Source organism: Debaryomyces hansenii (assembly GCF_000006445.2).
Source record: "Debaryomyces hansenii CBS767 chromosome F complete sequence".
Classification (NCBI taxonomy): Eukaryota; Fungi; Ascomycota; class Pichiomycetes; order Serinales; family Debaryomycetaceae; genus Debaryomyces; species Debaryomyces hansenii.
Window position 1 is genome coordinate 1,151,181 of NC_006048.2, and position 22,619 is coordinate 1,173,799.

General features: G+C 36.3%; 13 protein-coding genes and 1 non-coding gene across 14 annotated transcripts; 8 read left to right on the forward strand and 6 right to left on the reverse strand. All coding sequences in view use genetic code 12, as the record gives it.

Moving 5' to 3' along the window:
- Positions 1-176: 176 nt before the first annotated feature.
- DEHA2F13464g (DEHA2F13464p) lies at positions 177-2,951 on the reverse strand (the record flags this gene model as incomplete). The annotated part of the gene is made up of 1 exon (XM_460949.1): positions 177-2,951. The coding sequence occupies one exon, from the start codon at positions 2,949-2,951 to the stop codon at positions 177-179; it is 2,775 nt and encodes a 924-aa protein (XP_460949.1).
- A 412-nt stretch (positions 2,952-3,363) lies between these two features.
- Positions 3,364-4,572, reverse strand: DEHA2F13486g (DEHA2F13486p; the record flags this gene model as incomplete). The annotated part of the gene is made up of 1 exon (XM_002770770.1): positions 3,364-4,572. One exon carries the CDS (start codon positions 4,570-4,572, stop codon positions 3,364-3,366), a length of 1,209 nt encoding a protein of 402 aa, XP_002770816.1.
- A 772-nt stretch (positions 4,573-5,344) lies between these two features.
- DEHA2F13508g (DEHA2F13508p) lies at positions 5,345-6,556 on the forward strand (the record flags this gene model as incomplete). Its single annotated transcript, XM_002770771.1, has 1 exon — positions 5,345-6,556. The coding sequence occupies one exon, from the start codon at positions 5,345-5,347 to the stop codon at positions 6,554-6,556; it is 1,212 nt and encodes a 403-aa protein (XP_002770817.1).
- Positions 6,557-6,614: 58 nt separating this feature from the next.
- Positions 6,615-9,758, reverse strand: DEHA2F13530g (DEHA2F13530p; the record flags this gene model as incomplete). Its single annotated transcript, XM_460952.1, has 1 exon — positions 6,615-9,758. The coding sequence occupies one exon, from the start codon at positions 9,756-9,758 to the stop codon at positions 6,615-6,617; it is 3,144 nt and encodes a 1,047-aa protein (XP_460952.2).
- A 179-nt stretch (positions 9,759-9,937) lies between these two features.
- On the forward strand, positions 9,938-10,399 carry DEHA2F13552g (DEHA2F13552p; the record flags this gene model as incomplete). Its single annotated transcript, XM_460953.1, has 1 exon — positions 9,938-10,399. The coding sequence occupies one exon, from the start codon at positions 9,938-9,940 to the stop codon at positions 10,397-10,399; it is 462 nt and encodes a 153-aa protein (XP_460953.2).
- Positions 10,400-10,618: 219 nt separating this feature from the next.
- On the forward strand, positions 10,619-11,800 carry DEHA2F13574g (DEHA2F13574p; the record flags this gene model as incomplete). The annotated part of the gene is made up of 1 exon (XM_460954.1): positions 10,619-11,800. One exon carries the CDS (start codon positions 10,619-10,621, stop codon positions 11,798-11,800), a length of 1,182 nt encoding a protein of 393 aa, XP_460954.1.
- A 68-nt stretch (positions 11,801-11,868) lies between these two features.
- Positions 11,869-12,423, reverse strand: DEHA2F13596g (DEHA2F13596p; the record flags this gene model as incomplete). The annotated part of the gene is made up of 1 exon (XM_460955.1): positions 11,869-12,423. One exon carries the CDS (start codon positions 12,421-12,423, stop codon positions 11,869-11,871), a length of 555 nt encoding a protein of 184 aa, XP_460955.1.
- A 550-nt stretch (positions 12,424-12,973) lies between these two features.
- DEHA2F13618g (DEHA2F13618p) lies at positions 12,974-13,672 on the forward strand (the record flags this gene model as incomplete). The annotated part of the gene is made up of 1 exon (XM_460956.1): positions 12,974-13,672. One exon carries the CDS (start codon positions 12,974-12,976, stop codon positions 13,670-13,672), a length of 699 nt encoding a protein of 232 aa, XP_460956.1.
- Positions 13,673-13,838: 166 nt separating this feature from the next.
- On the reverse strand, positions 13,839-14,345 carry DEHA2F13640g (DEHA2F13640p; the record flags this gene model as incomplete). Its single annotated transcript, XM_460957.1, has 1 exon — positions 13,839-14,345. One exon carries the CDS (start codon positions 14,343-14,345, stop codon positions 13,839-13,841), a length of 507 nt encoding a protein of 168 aa, XP_460957.1.
- Positions 14,346-14,477: 132 nt separating this feature from the next.
- DEHA2F13662r lies at positions 14,478-14,567 on the reverse strand. The gene is given in 2 exon segments: positions 14,478-14,514; positions 14,529-14,567. It is a non-coding gene; the product is annotated as a tRNA-Tyr (tRNA).
- A 162-nt stretch (positions 14,568-14,729) lies between these two features.
- Positions 14,730-17,156, forward strand: DEHA2F13684g (DEHA2F13684p; the record flags this gene model as incomplete). Its single annotated transcript, XM_460958.1, has 1 exon — positions 14,730-17,156. One exon carries the CDS (start codon positions 14,730-14,732, stop codon positions 17,154-17,156), a length of 2,427 nt encoding a protein of 808 aa, XP_460958.1.
- Positions 17,157-17,486: 330 nt separating this feature from the next.
- On the forward strand, positions 17,487-17,870 carry DEHA2F13706g (DEHA2F13706p; the record flags this gene model as incomplete). The annotated part of the gene is made up of 1 exon (XM_460959.1): positions 17,487-17,870. One exon carries the CDS (start codon positions 17,487-17,489, stop codon positions 17,868-17,870), a length of 384 nt encoding a protein of 127 aa, XP_460959.1.
- Positions 17,871-18,865: 995 nt separating this feature from the next.
- On the forward strand, positions 18,866-21,598 carry DEHA2F13728g (DEHA2F13728p; the record flags this gene model as incomplete). Its single annotated transcript, XM_460960.1, has 1 exon — positions 18,866-21,598. One exon carries the CDS (start codon positions 18,866-18,868, stop codon positions 21,596-21,598), a length of 2,733 nt encoding a protein of 910 aa, XP_460960.2.
- A 330-nt stretch (positions 21,599-21,928) lies between these two features.
- Positions 21,929-22,489, forward strand: DEHA2F13750g (DEHA2F13750p; the record flags this gene model as incomplete). The annotated part of the gene is made up of 1 exon (XM_460961.1): positions 21,929-22,489. The coding sequence occupies one exon, from the start codon at positions 21,929-21,931 to the stop codon at positions 22,487-22,489; it is 561 nt and encodes a 186-aa protein (XP_460961.1).
- Positions 22,490-22,619: the final 130 nt, after the last annotated feature.

Here is a 22,619-nt window from a genome sequence, read left to right on the forward strand (position 1 = left end):
ATTATTGTTTTTATATGACTCTGTAAAAAATAAAAATGACTCTAAAAGCCGTCAAAATGCGAGATTTTTTACAGATTTTTATTATCTCGGATACTGTCGAATTTTACGTAATTCACATTGTATAAATATGCTATATAAACAGAATGATGTAGGCACTCTCAACAGAACTCTATGGGCTAAACACCGCAGTGAAAGCCATTATCGTAGGCATTCCTCCGCTTGAGGAAGTACTTTCTAGCCTCATCGGCGAAGAAAACAGAACTTGTCAAACAAACAAGATGGACCAAGTCAATAAAATACAAAGCCTCAGTTTGAAAGATTGTCTGGAAGAATGGAACATAGATTGCACAGAATTGCCCAATCAACGAACCAAGAACAGCGAAATTGAACATCTGATTCTTCATACCAAGTTCGAAAATAGATTTGGAGTAGTGACGGCAGGCTAATGCATTGAACATGTCAAATAAGACAAAACACGTGAAGGTCATAGTGGTATCTCTGGCCGTGATTTCATTGTCGGTCATTTCCTTAATGAATATGTACAATGTACCAGCGATAATCATAGCAGCTGATTGTAAAACCCTCTTGAGGACGTTATCGGTCAAAATTCTGTCGTTACGTTTTCTTGGTGGTTTACTCATGACTTCATGATCCACCGGCTCAACACCCAAGGATTGGGCTGGTGGACCGTCCATCAAGATGTTAATCCACAAGATTTGCATGGCGTTAAGAGGGTTTGGTAATCCAAAGAACGTGGCTAATGCAATTAATGTCAAGGCCGCAATAGATGTAGATAACTGGAAAGTGATAAAGTTTTGAATGTTATAAAAAATACCTTTGCCTTCTTCAATTGCAGACAAAATTGTGGAAAAATCATCATCCGTCAACACCATGTCAGCAGCTTCTTTAGCAACATCTGTCCCGTTTTTACCCATTGCAATACCAATATCTGCCAACTTCAAGGCTGGTGCATCATTAACACCATCGCCTGTCATTGCAACAATGTCACCCCTCTTTTGAAGGGCCTTGACGATTAAAACCTTATGTTCTGGTGTGGTTCTTGCAAAGACCGAAATATTATGAATTGCTTCAGCCAATTTTTCTTCATTCAAATTATCCAATTGATCACCAGTCATAACAGAACTTTCGTTCAAAACTGGAATTCCAATTTGTTTGGCAATATTGATTGCTGTGGTTGCAGAGTCCCCTGTGATCATAACAACATGTACTCTACCTTTCATTAATAAAGAAATAGATTTTCCGACATTTGGTCTTGGTGGATCCTTCATACCGACTAATCCACAGAATATTAAATTTTTTGGTTCACTAGTTTCTTCACCACTATTAGAAAACTTTAAATTGTTTCTTGCTAATCCCAAAACTCTTAAACCGTCTGATGCCAAAGCATCTGACTTGTCCGAAATTAATTTCTTAATTTCATTTGTCAAAGGCTTAGCATCACCATTTTCATCATAATACTTTGAGCAAAGTGAAACAATTCTTTCAGAAGCACCTTTGGCGAATGTCTCAGACTTGTCCATATCACCAGTGTGAACGCATACTGCCATGTACTTCCTAGTAGAGGAAAATGGTAATTCATAAACCTTCTCTTTGGTAGCTCTCAAATCTTCTAAACCAAAATGAGGCAAGCATTCAACGAGAGCAATATCACTTGGATTACCAACATATTTTTCATTTTCACTCGAGTATTTAGCATTATTACAAATATTACCAGTTTCTAAAATTTTATGCATATTATCAGTTAATTGGTGATGTAAACTGTTATCGTCTAGTTTTTCAACGACCAAGAATGGACTATTGAAGCTGCCCTTAAAATCAAGCGCCCATATTTTAGTAACGGTCATATGATTTTGGGTTAATGTTCCAGTCTTATCAGAGCAAATAACATTTACACTTCCTAATGTTTCGACACTTGGTAATCTCTTGACAATAGCCTTATGACGAGCCATTCTTAAAACACCTAAAGCTAATGTAACAGTGACAATGATAGGTAAGCCTTCAGGAATAGCTGCTACAGCCAATGATACAGAAATTTGAAACATATCCAACCAAGAACGACCTTGAAAAATTCCAATCAAACAAATCACACCAATTACTATAAAACTGAAAAGAGATAAATCTTTACCTAATTTATCCATGGCTTGTTGTAAAGGAGTCTTAGGTTTTTCAATTTCAGACATCATCTCAAATACGGCACCAAATTCAGTCTTTGGTCCTGTGGCTACAACAATACCTGAACCATGTCCATCTCTCACCAATGTACCCATATACGCAATCGAGGTTCTCTCTGTGACAGGAATTAATTCATTTTTGTTATTTTGTAAGGTTTTTGAGTTCTTTCTAACTGGGCTATTTTCACCGGTTAAATTACTTTCGTCAATAGACAAGTAGGTGCATTCGGTCAATCTGATATCAGCTGGAATTCTGTCCCCTTGACTAAAATGAACCAAATCTCCCGGAACCAACGTTGATGCTAAAACAGTGGATGTACTACCATTTCTCGTTAACTTTGCTTCCGCTGGAACTAATTTATTCAAAGCCTCCAATGATTTCTCAGACCTGTACTCTTGTACAAATCCAACAGTGACAACAATAGTGATGGCCAACGTGATAGAAATAGCATCATCGACGTTTCCCATCCAGAAACTGATAGCAGCCGAACCTATTAATAACAAGATTAATGGATCGCCATAGAAACTCGATAAAAACTTCTTGAAAAGACTTTCTTCTTCCTCACCATTTAGTTCATTAGATCCGTGAAGCGATCTTCTATTCAATATATCTTGATTGTTATTTAACCCGTACGATATATCTGTTTGTAGCTCGGATTCAGTCTCCTTAATTGATAACTGGCAGTACTTGATCGATGGCGAACTGGCCCGTGTGGGTGGAAGCGACCCAAGATTGATTTCATAAGGATTATCACTCATTCTAAATTATTTAATCCAATCTGATAATGCAAGGATGATGAAACAATATTTATACAAACAAAAACAATGGAACAAAAATAAATGAAACCCAACAATCTATCTATTTAAACCCTTTTAAAACCTAACAAGAAATATATATTAAGTGTTTTGATAAATGCGATGATTTGATTTTATAACAAATCTATGAAGTTTCAATAATACCGATCAAAAATCGTAATAGACTTCACTAAATATCAAGCTTTTATCTCTTTATATAGACTATAAGGTCTCTATAATATTTCACGAATCCTTGTAGGTGTCTCTTTAATGATCCTATTGAAATTTTTAAAAACAATTTTTTGTTCTTCGTACGTGTCTTTACAGGTTAGATTCGAAATTTACATTTATTATTAATACTACACCCTATATACAATTATTTCCCATTTATCGTCTCGAACGCAGCCTTGGATAGTCTATTCATTACGGCTAAGCCTTCATCGGTCTCATCTATCCCTTCTATAAATATTATGTCTACTCCTTGTTCGTCTACTTGTCTCAATAGCTTGAATAAGTTACGAGATATTTCTGGGCCAGTTGCACCCAAATCTTCTTCTATGTTTATTTGACGACTTATGGCCCTGGCATCTGTAAAATATCTAGACTTAAGCAAAGCGATTGTTTTGGATTCGGGGATGTTGTTCTCAGATATGTATTTGCTGATCGCAGCAATACCATCGCCGCAATTGATGAATAATACTACCTTCGCAGTTGGCGAATAGTGTTTATACTTCATGCCAGGGGTTTTGACGGCTTCCGACTTGCCTGCTGTCTTCTTTGCGAGAACAACATTCTCCCACAGACCACCTCCAGTTTTTCTGACGTCTTCCACAGAAACTCCTCCTGGTCTTAATAGCATCGGAGGATCTACCAAGCCGTCAACAACAGTTGATTCCACCCCGACATCGCATGCGCCTCCATCTATAATGTATGGTATTTTTCCCTGAAGGTCGTGGTATACATGGCTAGCGAGGGTTGGACTTGGTCTTGTGGATGCATTCGCAGACGGTGCCGCAAGAGGAAGATCGCTCAACGCTATTAATGCTCTTGCAATTGGATGCTGTGGGATTCTCACAGCAAAGGTGCTCTGGTTAGCTGTGACTATCTTCGATATTGGAGACCCTTCATGTATTGGTAACAAAATTGTTAATGGTCCCGGCCAAAACTTTTCTATCAAATTGTCGTAAATTTCTGGAATTTTGTAGTCTTTAGGTAAGATTTTTCGTTTTAATTGATCGATGGATGATACGTGTACGATCAATGGGTTATCTGCTGGTCTATTCTTTGCTTTATAGATTGATTTGACGGATTCGTCATTGAGTGCAGATCCTCCTAATCCATAAACAGTTTCCGTTGGAAACCCAACAACATTAGTACTAGTTGCAAGCTCGTTGGCTGCTATGCGAAGACTCTTTTCCGTCTCTGGGTCAGTGATTTTCGGCAATATATCATTCTTGTTGAAGATGATGCTATCTTTATTAGCTCGCAAGATCTTGGTGGTGAACGCCATTTTCGAATTAATACAACAAACTTTTCTTCTAATTATAGTTTTATTAATCAACCAACAATGTGATTTAGATAACATAAACTATGTTTACTAGGTCCCTATCAACTTCAAGACTTCCGTATCTCATCTGATTCTCATCTCGGTCTGCAACTTTTTTGATATTCACGTGATACGTAGACTAAAAGACAACCAATGCTTCGTTGATGTATATTCAACTTTGTTTTGGATTGTATAACTAAGCACAATCAAAGTATATTTTCTGTTGAGTCTATTAGAGTCAAATAATATAAATTTCTGGACAAAAAGAAGTAAGAAAGAGAATTTATTTTGGCATTTTGCAAAATCATGTCAAAAATATCAATATTGTGCAATTGATCTTCAATGGTAAGAAGAAAATGCAACGAGTTAGATAAAGTCAGTAGAAAATCGAAAATAGACTGAATTCAGCAACTATAGTTGTATGATTAGAAATTAGTGATGGTTTGCAAGCTCAACGTGTGACCTTTGTATTTTCCGTATGATCTGACAGCAAATAAAAAATTAAACAACCAATTATTTATTTGAAGATAAATGCAAGCCGAAAATTAATTTCAGGCCGCAATATGTATATGTACTAGTAGTGGTTTTAACGGCTATTTATTGTCAAAATTATGCAAGAAAAATATTTTGCAATATTTTGGGTGCAAATAATGTTTCGCATACTAAAAATGAACCACCATATCAAAATCTTGATTATGGAATACATCCAAATATAGGTCAAGATTGGCATAACTATAATCTGTATACTTAAAGGAGATTGTTTTGCATTCAATTTGAAGTTGGATGTTTTTGGGAGGATTATAAACAAAAAATGTCATATGCGCCTTTAATTAACCTTGATGAGATCTATGGGATGAGTGATGTTGGCTGGGATCAATTCCACCAACAAATTAATTTCGATGATGGCTTACTAGATGATGACTTTCAGAAATTCGAAACTATGGAGCTTGACGAAGGCTTAAATAAACAGAGTTGCTTTGAAGTTCACAATAATAATAATATTGAGTTCCTCAACTATGTATACGGCGATAGACAAAATTCCCTTTATGAAAAATGTGATATTGGTACTATCGGAGAATTATGTGGCTACAATTCACCTGATTGTAGAAAAGAAACTAATCATCCTGATAATTTAGATACATTGGAAAGATTCAATACTGGACAATTCAATGACTTAATGGGTATGGATTATCAAATTGAGCAAGATGCATGCAATAGAACATTTGATCTTGTTTCTGACATGAAAATTCACTCCAATGACTTCAAAGTTGATGGGGATTGTGATAAAAAATGTCCACAAATATTGCAATTTGATTATGATGATATCAAAATCAATCAGAAAGTTGTGGCTTGTAAACTTGTTAATCTCGCTGCAAACCCAATTTCTGAATCAACCTTGATTCTGATCTTGAGTAGACTAAACAAAAGGAAGTCATCGGAAGAGGAACGTATCTTCTCGGTGAATAGGACTCGTTATACTCGAGCTGATATTGAGTCACTTAGCATTTTGCACCCTAATGTGCAATACCAACGTAATGCACAATTCAGTATAGCTAAACCTTACGAACCTGAATACATAAGGGTTCAAATGAACCCGGTTACTAATGCACCATTTAACGAAACAAGGTGTGGATTATGTCCTTATTGTCCGAGACTAGTATTTAAAAATTTGAAAACTTCGACATATGCTCAACATCTTTCTTTAACTCACGGAATTCAAACAGATAATTACATAGCACCAAACCCATTATTATACGGAAGTTACAATTTGAAGAAGAATAATACAAATAGAAAGACGAGGGCACATATATCTGAAAAAAATGGAGTAATTTGTCCAGTTTGTCACGATATTATAGAAACAGAATGTTCTAAGACGACTGCAACTCAAAAGCCATTAAATAATTACCTTAGACATTTTAAAGAGAAACATAGGAAGTGCAAAGAGAAAGAGGATCCAATAAAGTTCTTTTCCAAGTTCTCTACAAATGCTCTGCAATTATCTTTAATGTTATCCAATTTATGATTATTATGCTCATTAGTAACTAAGAAATATAGAAATAGATATAATTAATCTAGTATAGCTAAAAAGCAATATTCTCAGTTAAAATTTTCTTCTCATCATCATCCAATAGTTCGTAGTATTTCTGGAAGTTACCTAAATTTTTTGCAGTGCATTCTTTGAAAAATTGGACCAAAATAATTTTCAAATCATCATTACCTTTCTGGTCATCATACTCTTCGTCATGATCTGAGTCAACATAAGATTTCAATTTCTCATAATTTGGTACCCCAATATCGTCCATATCTTCCCATCCATCATCGCCTCCATCATCATCTTCTCCATCATCGCCTACTTCAGGCAAATAATCATTAGCATTTGGTTGTTGACACTGGAAGTTCAATTCGCTGATTAAAAGTTTCAAAATCTTTTGTGGCGCTGTAATCTGAGTATACTGATCTGGCATCGCCTTTGTCATGGACCTCGTACGAATTAACTCTCCCTGATATGGAATAATGTCACCATCGACAATCAACGATTGAACACTTTCCGAATTTAATGTAAAAATTTTGCCTAACGCTAAAGTATTTTGTTTAATTTTTTCATATCCTCTTGTTATTTCGAAGGACAGGAACCATATAGGTAAAACAAGCGCAAGTCCTGATTTGTTTTCTCCCGTTTTAGGATCTTGAAGCTTAATATCATTGCTCAAAAAATTAATCATATCCGCTGATGAAGTTAGAACTAAGTTACAAAATACCATGATTAAGTTTTCAATAGTAATGACTTCTTTTGCAGATACAACTCTTCGAACGGTTGCTTCGAGAATTTGCATCAAGAAATCATTGCTTAAATATGATTGGAATTTGTTAATCAATGATAATACAATAGAGCCACAGTCCATTGCAGCACTATCTGATAAATCAGGCGAGAGGAATTTGGAGACAATTGTTAATAATAGATCCATTCCGGATTTCTTAGCCTCGGCATCAGTGTAGTCTATAAATGATTTTGATGCTTTTTGTAATATGTTGTTAAACACCTGGCCAGCACTCTGTAATATTTGGTCATCAGTTGAGAGAAGAATCAACTTGTTCAAAACTGGAAATGTGTAATTGAAAACTTCATTAGGAAATTCAGAGTTGTCAGGCGAGGAATCAATGATAACGCTGAGCAATTCCAATGCCAAGTCTAAATCAGGTGAATATTCAGCGTTTCCAGCGGCGAGAGAATTCTGAATTATAGATAAGATAAATGGCAATGACTTTTCGCAGCTTATCATGTAATCAGTAATTGATATATCACCTAATAAAGCTCTTAAACATTCTGAAGAATCGACCGTTAATTGGAGATTGGCAGAGTCTTGGAAAGAGATTTTAAAAATTAATCCTATAACACTCGTTCCATCCGAAACAACGGCTTTTGATGCATATTCATTATCTAGGTCTATTCCAACAGTGATTGCTTCCAATAATGCTGGCAAACTATCTTCTTCACTTTCTTCAACTAATGACAAAGTCATCTGGAAAATAGCTAATTGAACTTCTTGTCTGGTAGAAGAATCGAGTGACTTTTCAAAATTCAACAATTGTTTATAGAATGTACAACTGACTAATACACTAACCTTAACCAAAGAAAATAAATCATCATCACCATTATAGTTAGAAGTAAATTTGATCATATCCACAAAAGCTTTAATACCGAAACTGTCAAGTGATAATTCATCTTCAAATTTTGAAAAAAATTTTGGTAAGAGTAAAAAGCACCTAGAAGTAACTAACGGATGATTTTCAATAGAATTCTCATACGATATGACTTTTGTTGCAATATTTAATAAATCTGTTAAAGGTGCATCTTTTCCAATATGAGTGGAATCTTCATTCATCAATAAACTTTCAAATAAATACAAATAGCATTCCTTTAACTCCCACTTAGAATTATCTGCAGAAGTCATATACTGGATAATTAAATTGAACACTAGGCTTGCATCCTGATCATTCAATTCAGAAAATAATTCATTGATCGAATCACGCACTGACGTGGTTGAAGATAAGCCAGTTATATCAGTTACATATACATTGAAGTCAGATTCATACTGTTGAATAGCTTCTCGTGGCAACACTGAACATTCAATTAAGTCTTGAATAAATTCATGTAAAGCATTCATGTCGTCTGAAATATGAATATCATTTTGTAATACAGATACCGTCAGCATAAGCTCGATGATTAAGTTTGAAAGAACTTCGATAGGCAGCGATAAATCAGGAGTGGTTGCAATCGCTGTATCGTTATCCTCCGATACCACAACACTTTTATAATACTTCGATACATGCTTAAAATCCTTTAATATGAGTCCCATTATAGATTGTTTAACATTTAAAACAATTCTCCTGTTGAAACTACCCAAGAAGCTATTCAAAGTTTTGTAAATATACGTTCTGAAATAAATAGGACTTAACATTACCGGGCTACCAGCTGTAGAAATCGAAGATGTAATAGATTTATCCAAGAGGGACACAAATAAATCTACTGATGATGTTACATGCTGGTAAACTGAAGTTTTTCTCTGTTCACTTGTGAATGATTCAGGACTTTGTAACACATTTAAGATGCTCTGGTACAACTTGATACAAGTGGTCTTGATATCAAATTCAATCGTCTCGTTATTTAACAACTTGATAATATGATTGGTCAATTCACCACCTACACCACCGTCCCAGAACTGGTCTTCAGAAATCAAGTCATCAAACAAGTCATTCAAAACAGTCAACCCACCGATCATTGCGTTTCTATTGCCATAGTTAGTTGTCAGCATAAATAATTGATTCAACAAATCCGGCCATTCATCAGGATAATCAGAGGCTGCAATTTGAACAATAACATATGAACTTCCCGATCTGAGTTTGGAATTATTACTTGAAGTTGCCAATTGAATAGAACTTTGCCTGACCATCTGCTTCAATTCTTGATTGATTGGTGGTCCAACAAATGATTGGAATGCCAACGACCAATACTTAGGAACCATTCTCCGTAAATGTAATAGACATGATTGTCTAAGATCTATCGGCAATTCTTCATTTAACGACAGTTGATTCAAGACATAAATCACTGAAGATGGATCCTGGCCACACATATGATTGAATTCTATTTCAGCATTCTTTCGAATGTTGTTGTCTGGGTTATTTTGGTTAACCACCACATTTAAAACAATCTGGGTGTGTTCCATTGTCAAACAAACCAAGACAGTTATTATGTACTAATATATGTTAGAATTATTCAGAAGAAGAGCTAGATTAACCTTTAGTGTGTACGCGTTGAATGATTCTCATTCAAATGACAAGTTAGTGGCGGACATAAATATTCACAAATTTCTTTCCTAGAAATAGATACATATTTAGTTATATCATGTTTGGTAAGTCAACATACCCAGCGTTAGAAGAACTTCAAGAACTGCTTTCATCTGAGCAATTACGGATTTTAAAAGACCAGGTGGAATCAGAAGGGCAGGATCCAGCTCCACAGTCACAATTCAATTATGCATGGGGTTTGATTAAATCGTCAAACTATAAAATGCAACAACAGGGAATAAGCATATTATCCGAACTATACCGTGATGTTCCATCAATGAGACGAGAATGTTTATATTATCTAGCCTTAGGCTCTTACAAAATTGGAGATTACAGCAATGCTACGAGATACGCAGACACACTCTTGAAGAATGAACCAGAGAACAAGCAAGCACAGGACTTGAAGAAATCTATACATGAAAAGGTGACGCAGGAAGGTTTGATAGGTATAGGTATTGCCGGAGGTGCCCTTGCTGTAGGAGTCGGTATTCTCGGTGCATTATTGAGGAAGAAACGTTAGTACTTATGTCTTTATTATTTAGATTTCTGACACACAGGGTAGTAAATAGCATATTTAGGATTTATATATGAGTGGCAATTCATATTATTGTAGAAATCGTTTAGGTGTAGTTCTATGAGGAACTTATCGATTGTGCGACTGCTCTATAGGTCAAAAACGAACCTTCTTCACATCGAATCACCATATGGACTTAAGATGCAAAATGAGGACAATTCTAAGATGAATCATTCGTCCCTTGCTGATAGAATATCGGAGGTAATTGTTAATAACTTCAATGGCTTAAATATAAAGTCGGGGAAGCCTACAGTTAGGTCGAACGGTGTACAAGAATGGACAGTCTTAGCAGGTTTAGTTGCGTTAATATATGACACAAATGATACAGAAGAGCCTGAAATATACCCAATAACTATAGCTACGGGTGTGAAGGCATTACCTAACAGATTTAGGGAATTTTCTGAAGGTGCCATGGTCCATGATCTACATGCTGAAATTTTAGCCATAAGGCTCTTTAATTGGTTTTTATTAGATGAATGCTCTAAATTGGTAGACAAAGATGTTGAAAATGTCAGCAAAATAATTGAAAGAAACAAGTACTCTCAATTCAAACTTAAAGACGGTATTAAGCTAGCATTACTTGTGACAGAACCACCCTGTGGAGATGCGTCCATCAGTTATTTGGCAGATAACCTAGACAATAAAGTGCCTTGGAAAGAAGATATAACGAATCCTCGTAAAAGACAGAAGCTCGATTCAGATATGGAAGTGATACGAGGACGAACGAATTTCGATAAAAAAGGGATCGTAAGAACTAAACCAGGTAGATCTGACAGTGTAATAACATTAAGCAAATCATGCTCCGATAAACTTTGCATGAAACAACTCATAGGGATAACAAACGCTATCACAAGTCTTTTGTTTCCAGAGGGAATAAATCTTGACTATTTGGTTTTGCCAAAGGACAAGCTTAAGGAAGACGACATAAATAGATGTTTCGACCACAGGTTTATTAAAAAGCTTGAAGGAGAAAATAATATCCATCCTCTCAAAGTAATAGGATATAATAAAGATGATTATCAATTCCATAAGCCGAAGAAACATTCACCAGATGTCCCGTCACAACTATCCTTATTACACGTTATACCGTCGAAATTTACACAAGTTCTAAATAATGGGGTTAAGAATGGCAGTTTCATCAAAAATAAGCGTCCGAAGGCAAACGGAGAGAGTATAATCTGTAACAAGCAACTATATAAGAAAGCTCATATTCTACTTAATCAGGACGCCGCCACATATGTTGGCTTAAAGAAGACAAATACTAGGAGACAGGCGTTAAAGAAACGGGGGAGGGAGACCCTCATCGATTGGGTTTCGACTGATACGGATGATTTTGACTTACAGTGATGACAGAATAACTTATACTTTATATTATAGATATATATAGAAGAATGCAAGCATGAATGACAATTTTTTTAGTCTGAATCAGAAGCTGACCCTTCGTCCTCTTCGCCGCCATTTTGATCCGCTTCGTATGCTTCTAGCTGTTCTTCTTCGGTAAATTCCATTGAAAGTGCATATTCAGCACTTTCCAACAATTCTCTGAGTTTTTCATTATCTTTGTTAACGTAATCAATAGGTTTCAAGTTGTGTTTATCGCTAATTCTTGGATCAGACCCGGCATCCAAGAGATTATCGATAATGAAATAACCGTGTTCTGGTTCATTAATCGTGTACTTAACTGCCAAATGTAACGGGGTGTCACCTTCTCTATTCTTTGGGTCTATTTCAACTCCCTCTATATCTAAAACTATGTCTATGAATTCCCAATTACCAAACTGGCACGCTAAATGCAACGACGTGTTATTAGTGATTAATTCACGAGTCGAATTAATCAAATTTGATAATTTCTCTTGGTCATTATTCAATTCAACTTTAATAGTTAATAACAATTCCGTGTTGTTTCGTCTTGCACACTCTAAAAGCTGTTCCGAATATGATGCCCCTTCAATAGTCGTTTCGTCCGTCATATTATTCCTGATACACCCTTTTCTGATCTTATTGATCCATAACGAGGTTTCAATCGCTTCTCTCTCCAGGATCCGAGATCACGATGATCGAGGCACGACACTATCTACTATCTACAATGTGGCCTAATTGAATGATATTTAGCTTGTAATTGCTAGAATACACCTCATTACACCCTCCTATATACCTACACGAACACTAACAGCAACATATACTACTATTCCATAAATCGGCCCGTCAAAAAGGTGAATAATTAAAGGGTATTAAGTCCCTAATTACGCATGGTCTAAGAAATCAGATACAATTTATGAAAGCCCATAATTTGGATATGTAATATCAATTGGCTTTACTATTGGACTATGTACTCGAGAATGTCCAATATTGTAGTATTAATAATAGAGTTGTTCGAATAAGCTGCAACAAAAAAACATGTGAGGTGCACTATGAATGATTTTTTTCATTTGCTAATCTCATTCTCTTTATCAACAATTTGATTTTATCTATACGGAACGTAAAATCTAGATAAAGCGTATTCTAACATAATTTATAACAATGGTCAAGTCTATTATAGCCCCATCGATTTTGGCATCTGATTTCGCTAATTTAGGATGCAATTGTCATCGTATGTATGATTCTGGAGCAGATTGGTTACACATTGACGTTATGGATGGACATTTTGTTCCAAACATTTCGATGGGACCACCAATCATTGATAGTTTAAGAAAGGAAATTCCAAGATCAGAAACCAAGGCCAGCTTTTTTGATTGCCATATGATGGTTTCTGAACCGGAAAAATGGGTCCCGGAAATAGCAAAGGCTGGTGGTGATCAATACACCTTCCACTACGAATCCACCAAGGATCCGGTTGCATTGGTCAAATTGATCAAATCGCATGGTATGAAGGCTGCATGCGCTGTTAAGCCAGGTACACCTGTTGATGTCTTGTATCCATTGGCTGAAGACTTGGATATGGCATTAGTCATGACCGTGGAGCCAGGGTTTGGTGGTCAGAAGTTCATGCCCGAAATGATGCCTAAAGTGGAATCTTTGAGACAAAAATTCCCAGAATTGAACATTCAAGTCGATGGTGGTTTAGGACACGAGACTATTCCAGCAGCTGCTGAAGCTGGTGCAAACGTGATTGTTGCCGGTACTGCGGTTTTCAAAGCCCAAGATCCAAAAGAAATGATCCAGCTTTTAAGAAACGCTGTTAACAAGAATTTGAAATCTCGGGGTTTACTTGACGAATGAGACCCTTGTCCCAGCATATGATACATAGTGCTCCGACTCAGCTCTTCGTTAAATACGTTACGTAACTCTAAACAAAATAAATCATAGCAAGATATATTAAACTACTAATGTACAATAAGCGCTAAACACAGCTCTCTCACGTCTTATCAATTCTCAATAACATTTCTTAAAATGCTTGCACTCCTAAGGTGGTACCGTTTCCATCTGTACCAGAGCTGACCTTCAATCCTTCACTGACTCTATCTTCAACAGCAGCCCACAAGACTTCCTTGATTTTGTCTAACTTGGTCTGATTCTTGGCCTTAGTTTGTTCTTCTTTCTCAGTTTCTTCGTCTACTTCCATTTGTTCTTGGTCTGCTAAAAGATCAATATTCAATTTTTCGTTCCTCTTAGCTATGTACTTCTTATTTCTAGCAATCTTCTTTGATCTCTTATTGGATAAAGTATTATTGATAATCACTCCTGTTGGAGTTGTAGCTCCATTGTATAATGCAATAGCCTTAGATTCAGTTGCTTTAGGAGCTGCATTAGAATCTGTCTCGTAACGAGGAGTAGATGACTTGGTAACAATACCATTTCTAGCACGGGCAGATCTCTTCTTTCCGATAGAAGATGCATGACTATTACGTTGAAGCTTATCCTTAGGCTTATTAATGGAGTTTCTGGATGGCATTTTATGTGTTTGCTATGCTTATTGATGATTAAATATCAGTATCTAATTTTTTTAGGACATAACTAAAAAAAAATTAAGTCCCATCTCGTTTTTCGTAAACCAAATAAAGAGCACTGAGAAAAAAAAAGGAAATCTCCTGGGGGTGAGTCGAACACCCGATCTCAAGATTACTTTGAGGTACTCATTACAGTCTCGCGCCTTAGCCAGCTTGGCCACCAAGAGGATTTCTGCGATTATTTGAATGACAGTTCGATATATTGTATATCCTTGATAGACTGATTCATGTGACTCGGCTAATTGGATTGCAATTATTCATCTTTGCTTGGTCCCTTAAACCTACCCCTTTATTGATTTCCCTATAAATTTATAGTATCAAGGGTTAATATGAGTGAAAAAGAATTTTTTGAACCTCACAGAGAACCTGTTGAAATTAGAACCAGAATTAGGGATGGCAAGAGTAGATGGAATGTCCGGAACCTTTTCCTTCTTGCGATTGTTGCGTTTTCTGGCTTAATCTTCACTAATAGAATCATCTCGCTTGCTCCAGAAGTCAATGAAAGAGAAGACCGTTCTAAAATATATTTGAAGGCATTGGAGACCAATTTGGCTGGAAATTGGTCCCAGAAGTACACGTCTGAGGCACATTTACCTGGTACTAATTATGGGTTTGTTGAGTGGACCAAGAATAAGTTCGAGGAATACGGATTCAAAACATGCATTGATTCGTACGATGTATACGTCAGTTATCCATTTCAACATGACTTGAAGCTTTTGGATGCTAAGGGCAAACACACGTTATATGAGGCTCCATTAAGGGAGGATGAGCTTGACGAAGATAAGACGTCTAAAGGTAAGGATTTGGTTCCTACCTTCTTATCATACTCCGCCAATGGCAATGTTACAGCACAATATGTTTATGTTAACTATGGTACCAGGGAAGACTTTGCCACGCTTGATTCGTCAGGGGTCAGTGTAAAGGGGAAGATTGTTATTGCAAGATACGGCCATATTATGCGTGGTTTGAAAGTTAAGTTTGCCCAGGAGAACGGAGCCATCGGTGTTTTGTTATACAGCGACCCTGGAAATGATTATGGTATTACTCCGGCCAACGGTTACAAGCAATATCCACATGGCCCTGCCAGACACGAAAGTGCTGTTGAGAGAGGTAGCGTTCAATTCTTAGGAGGTGTTGGTGCAGCTCCTGGAGACCCAACTACTCCGGGTTACGCATCCAAACCGGGTGTTGAACGTAAGGATCCTCACAACAGTATTGGTAAGATTCCTGCCTTGCCAATCTCTTATCGTGAAGTTAGACCAATCTTGGAAAAATTAAATGGATATGGCAGTAATATTTCGGATGAGAAATGGAGAGGAGAACTCGAAGGGTTTGATTATTCGACGGGCCCTAACCCAGAAGTCAAGTTAAACTTATACAATAATCAGATTTACAACATTAGTCAATTGCATAATGTTTATGGAGAAATCGAGGGTGAGAATAAGGACGAAGTTATAATTATTGGTAATCATCGTGATGCATGGGTAAAAGGTGGTGCAGGCGATCCTAATTCAGGATCTGCTGCACTTTTGGAGGTTGCTAGAGGCTTAGGCGAATTAAAGAAATCTGGATACAAATTTAAGAGAACTATTATCTTACAGAGCTTTGATGGAGAAGAGTACGGCTTATTAGGCTCTACTGAATTTGGTGAATATGCTGCAAAGGAATTAAAGCGTAAGGTTGTAGCTTATTTGAATGTTGATGTCGCAGTTGTTGGGCGCGATTTAAAGATGGGAGCATCCCCAGTTTTAAACCATATTTTGAGGAAGGTGGCGAAAACCTTGAGTTATCCTGGTGAAAAATCCGGCTCATTATACGACCACTTTGTTCAGAAAGCTGGGGATAAGATTCGTAATCTTGGATCAGGTTCTGATTATACCGTCTTCTTGGAACATTTGGGAATTCCATCTGTTGACATGTCTTTCGCTCAAAGTAAAGGTGACCCAATTTATCAATACCATTCAAATTACGATTCGTACCACTGGATGGAAAAATTTGGTGATAAAGGATTTGTTTTTCATAATTTATTGGCTAAGTACTTAGGCTTAGTCGCATTGGAATTGAACGAGAGACACTTAATCGACTTCAAGTTAGAGGATTATTCAAAAGATTTGTTAAAGTACTATAATGAAACGGCTGATCTTATCCCGAAAAAATGGCTCCACAAACATATTGTCAACAAGGACACTTGGGATGACTATCTTAAATATGATCTTCAAAATGAGAGATCAGTTTTTGATGACTCTTACAGCTACTATTCGTTAAAAACATTATACCCATTCCCAGAACTTTTAGCTCCAACCCAATGCAAACACAACAAGGTACATACCATGTATGATTCGAAACACCACCGGAATGCCACTTTACAAGAGCTTGTTGGGAAAACTTACGAAGATTTATTGAATTTGGAGAATAAAGCAACTATTTTTGATGCAGAAACCGATAACCTTCAAATCAAATACGATAGGAGAGATTCATTACATTGGTGGCAACGTATTAAGTTGCATTTCCAAATTAAGAAGCATAACAAACTCCTTCAATATTTCGAAAGAAACTTTCTATATCATAAAGGTTTGGATAAAAGATCTTGGTTCAAGCATATTGTATTTGCCAGTGGTAGATATACTGGCTATGCTGGCCAAACTTTCCCAGGTTTAAAAGAAGCCATTGAAGACGGCGAAATAGAAAACCTTGTCAGATGGTTAGGTATTGTTTCCAAATCTATTAGAAGAGTGTCTACGCAGTTATCGTTGTAGTGAGCTGGTGCGCTTTCAAAGTTTTCAAATTGATTTTAAACTCTTAGTTTCCTGTTTTTAATGTTCTTTTATTTTAAGATATAGCTGCCTTATTGTTCAGATGACAAATAGGCAGTGATAATATATGGTTTTTTCTTATTAATTTTACAATAGATTAGTTGAGTTGTAGTTCGATGCAAATGAAACCCTCGCTCGATAAACGCACTTAGTGAGTCATGTAAGTAGTCTCCGTGATCCGTGATTCCATATCGAACATTTGGCGAGCCTATTTGCGTTGACCCAAAATTTGGATTTCAACTAGATTCAACAGCTATCTATTCATATTCAAAGATGGGAAGGAAACTAATCAGCTCAGGCTCGACATTCGAGAAAGAAATTGGTTATTCAAGAGCAGTAGTAGTTGGTGAAATGGTTTTTGTCTCGGGAACAACAGGGTATGATTATACCACTATGGAAATATCAGACAATGTGATCGAGCAAGCAGACCAAACTATAAGAAATATCGAAAATGCTTTGGTCGAAGCTGGGTCTTGTTTGCAAGATGTGGTAAAAGTCACATATATATTACCAGATGCTAGCGAGTTTGAAAGATGCTGGCCAACACTAAGAAAATATTTTGGAAACATAAAGCCCGCCGCTACAATGATTTCGGCAAAATTGGCTGATATCAGCATGAAAATAGAAATCGAGGTAATAGCATTGAAGGTGCATTAGATGGCTTTTCGCAGCTCTATGATCTTCAAGCCAGGAGAAAATATGGTCTGCACATTTAATGCTTGGCCAACAGATATTAGAGAACAGCCTGACATAAATGCTCAATAAAGCCTACTTGTACGCTTCTTCTTTGTCCCTATTGTAATAGGAGGAGGATGAGTCATGCGGGTAAAGAAAACTTGACTAGTGAAAGACGGTGCTTCATTTCTTCTAAATTTTATAGCTTTCTATTGTTGACCTCGAATAATACTGAATAATATTAGTATATAATTTGTTATCTCATTCATGCAAATTTAAAGTAGAGTTTTACGGATCGTTACCACATTAATTCCAACATGTAGGGTCCTAGTCAAGCAGTATTAATGAGGTTTGCGCACAGGCCCTTCTAATAATAACGCAAGAATATTTCTCGTATTTCTAGATGAAGCGTTCGCAGACAAAGGCAGGCGTTTAAGGTCTCTAAGCGAAAAGGGATCGTAGTAGTGAATTAAACTTCCTACATAACAAATGGTACCACAATTTTAAAACCATGACTATTTTCCCCATTACAACTATCTTTGGCACATTATTTGTACATGTCTACATGTACGTAATTAACCATATACGGCCATTATAATGTATTTTTGATCATTCAGACTATGTCTCACCTTTATAGACATAGGGCTATTGTATTGGAGCCTCACTTTGGTCGAGAATATTTTAAAACGTACTAAAACGTATATGAATCAGAACACTGAGCAATACTTGCGTTTCAGTATTGCATATATCTCAAATATTACTATATAGGAACTTGGGTTGTGGGTATCCATGTAACGATGGTTCTTCAATCTGTATCATGCTAAAAAATTGAAATAAAACGCTGGTATTTATATGGCTGGTTGTTATAGAGCTTTTCAATACAAAACACATTTCTAAAGGTTGGAAATATAAAAGTATAATGTGGAACCATTTGATAAAAAGAAGTTAACTTAAATGTATGAAGTATGTAACTCAAAATGATCGAGAAAAGAAAGTCAAAATTATCTATTATAAACAACATAATGAAACCAATATCTCCTCCTCGGAGAAGGAGCAGCAATGAAACAATAGGGGATCCTAAGAAGTTATCCCGAGATACTGCAATTCTACCGCCACTTACATTTCCAAAGATTCCTCAGCTTGATGGGTATATCAGGAGCGATTATGCGAACAGAGAAAGAAAAAATAGCTTCAGCAACGGCAGATGTGCCTTTTGTGAAGAGTTGCTATCGGTGAAACTTGCAGGAGAATTAGAATTGCAGTTAACCTGTTCTCATGCTTGTCACAAGTATTGCTATCTCGAAATGATGGATAAAAACAATTTGGAGTCACTACCTTTTTGCACCCAATGCGAGAAAAAAACCCAGTGTGTTGATGCATCCATTCAGGCTGGACTCAAGCACCAAAAGCTAGCTGAGTCTCTGTTACCAAACTATTTCGATAAGGGATATAGCCCATTTGGTATGGTGTTACACTCGAAGGATTACGACTCGTTAGTTAAGTCTTCGGTAAGTGCGAATGAATCACAATTATTATCACCAATATCAACACCCACAGGGAATTGCTATAATGAAAAATTGTACAAAGAAATTCTCAAACCTAGAGTAACAGTTACCTCGGACGCTGCAAATCGTGTTAGTAATGGGACATATGATTTGGATTGTTTAATAAGTGTGAAACCGCCGCAAATTTCGGATTGTTGCTGCGATTCATCTGAGGATAAGGCCATTAAATCCAGGATCATTCAAGATATAAAAACTAAACTAGCGTTGAAAGTCAGCAATTGGAACGATTCATTGCTACCACTTGGTGAATTAGGGGATTTATGGATGTTTGATTTCTTAGACATAAGTTGTAATGGAATTGACTGGGACAATATATCAGTTTATTTCTTTAGTCACGCAATCATTTTGGTCGATAATAATGGTACCCGTCTAATGGGAGAAGTTTTAATTAACCAAGACATAAGCAGCATAAATCGGATTGAAAATGGGCTCATTCTAAATTTGAGTAATGAGGCTCTTCCTGAGCTATATATGAGACATACTTGCTCATTGATTATATCCAAATGGGAGTATTATTTAATTCAAGCAGTGAAAAACATTAAGACCGGGCAGATACCTCTACTACATACGACTACAAATGCATGGGAATTGTTAGAGGAGTCTAATAGATCAATTGATGGTCTCAAATTTTGCAACCTATGGGAGAAAAATTTAGATGTATCCGCATCGTTGCTAACGAGAATTATGCCACCGGCAGAAAACATCCCATTGAATATTAATGTATCTATATCGTTGATCAATTGCACGGGCCTTAGCAATCATGAATACAAAATGAATATTAGTTCACTTCTACACAAGCTCAAGTCAAATTTGAGACCAATTGATAAGTTTGGCTTAATTTTCGTTGGTGTTGATGGTTGCGGTAAACCGTCTAATAGCGGGACGTTTATAGGATGCGTTAGTCCATCCTGGGATGGATGGGACAATATTATAAATGATATTAGGGTTTTTGCCAATGAAGACGATAGGAAATTCCCGATATTCGATAATGGGTTTGAAGAAATGCTAATTAGCTTTGAAAAATACAAGAAATTATTGCCATATATCCCATCAGGACATAAAAACAATAATAGGTTAATAATATTGAACGTGAATAATTATGACCTATCAGAGCCTCAAAACTTTCTTGCATCCAAAGTTAAGGATAAAATAAATTATTTGCAAGACAAGGAAAATTTAACCATAGACATAATCAGAATTGGTAACTCCTACTCAATAGAGGCTCAAGAGGTATACAACTTGATTTCAATGCCAGCACAAAGTAAAGACACATTAACTATTGTATTAGGATCAAAATTACTAAGGTTTAACACATTTTCAGAATTTGCTGATTCGTTTGATTTCATAATGGAGCATAAACTTCAATCAGGATATATACCATATGTGACAATCGACTTCGAGAAAATTAGCGATATAGAAGGCTTAGTTTCGTTTTCAGAATTGGAAATAAATGGGGAAATGGTATTTATCCAGAGTAGCTTAAAAAAGTTGAAAGTTATTATTAAGAATGTTTTCCCTCTGACGGAGCGTAATATAGTGATGAAGTTAAAATTGAACTTTTCGGATGTGACCAATTTAGAAAAGATTATGGATTATAATATTATAAATTATCAAGCTCTGTGGATGGAAGAAGTTAATAGTTCCAAGTGTTTGAAGACTAAAGTTAGTGGGACAGGCAGCCCTCATATTCTTTTTTCTCATGAATCTGACGTCTCTTGTTCCCCATTAGATCAGATAGATAGCGATACGTATTTCGTGGATATTCCTTTGCTACCACCCTTATCTTCTTCTAAAGATCAAAGCTTTGCTAGAAGGAAAACGGAACTTGCAATTATCAGATCTTTAAGGATAGTAGAATCGGCATCTGTTGATGAAGCAGAGATTATCATAAGCCATTTGATATCATTAGTCTTTGGAATTATCAGAGGATTCGAAATCGAACCAGGAGAATCGTACAATATATTAGAACTGAAATGCTATTCAGAAAGACGTAAATCTTTTATGCTTCATTTCGAAAATTTTAATAATAATAAGAGATATATTCAGTGTTTGGTAGAAGAGCTCGAATCTATTAATACCTTGTTTAAGCAAGATCCATACTCTGCTTCGGTCAGATGTCAAGATTTTGCTAATTGGATTACATGACTTTATCGACTATCATGGATAGATTTCGGTAATTTAAGCGGGCTCTCTACATATTGTTCCATAGATATTACATCGTATATACTGAGAGAATATTTATAAATTACCTAATTAGGAAAAGTAATGAAAAATCAAGAATTTCTCGCATGCATAATGGCTGAAATTTTCAATGGCTGGCTACTTTTGTTTACTATTCGAACCATAGTGACCCTTAGACAGATCCAAGTTATAGGGCGATCTGTCTGTGTTACTCCCACATCGCAATGGTATATAAAGAGTTGATCAGATTTATTCTCGAGAATATTTTAGGAAATTATAAGGTATCAATCCAGTATGTCTCTTCAACAATTCCATAATGCTCCATTCGCTCTTGCATCGTTTTCATTAATCCAATTTGGTAGCATAGTTGCTGAGAATCTCGGTGGATTAGATAGTGATGAATCAGGATCTGCCAATAATAACGATGATTCATCCCCAAAGGATAAGGCCACAGCTACTGTGAAAGGGAAAACTGATACTGCTAAGAACACCAATACAAATACGAACACAGACACAGGCACAACCAATACAGCCGGAACGACCGATACCACACAAGAAACGACCCAAAAACCAGAGACAAATATTGCCACCACTACTACCAACACTGACAAAGTTACCTACAACCAATGGGGTTTCACAGGGTCACAATCTGTTTGGGGTGAAGAAACAAAGACGGTCAGTTTAGGCTCATCTGAATCAAGTTCGGCATCTCATTCCACCCATTCTGTTAAAGGGAACAAAACATCGAATGCGAATAGAATTAGTGATAATATAGTTAGCTATGATGGTTTAAGTAAAAAGACATTCTTGATTGCTAGCTTAATAGGAATAAGTGCATACATCAGTGCTTTGTAGGATATTATAGAGTTAGGTTCATATATAGGTCGATCAATGCATATTAAGATAAGATGAAATTGATTTTGTGAACTTTTTAATACTAACAATGCGTTCGATGATGTTTTTTTTTGTCTGAATTCTTTCTATC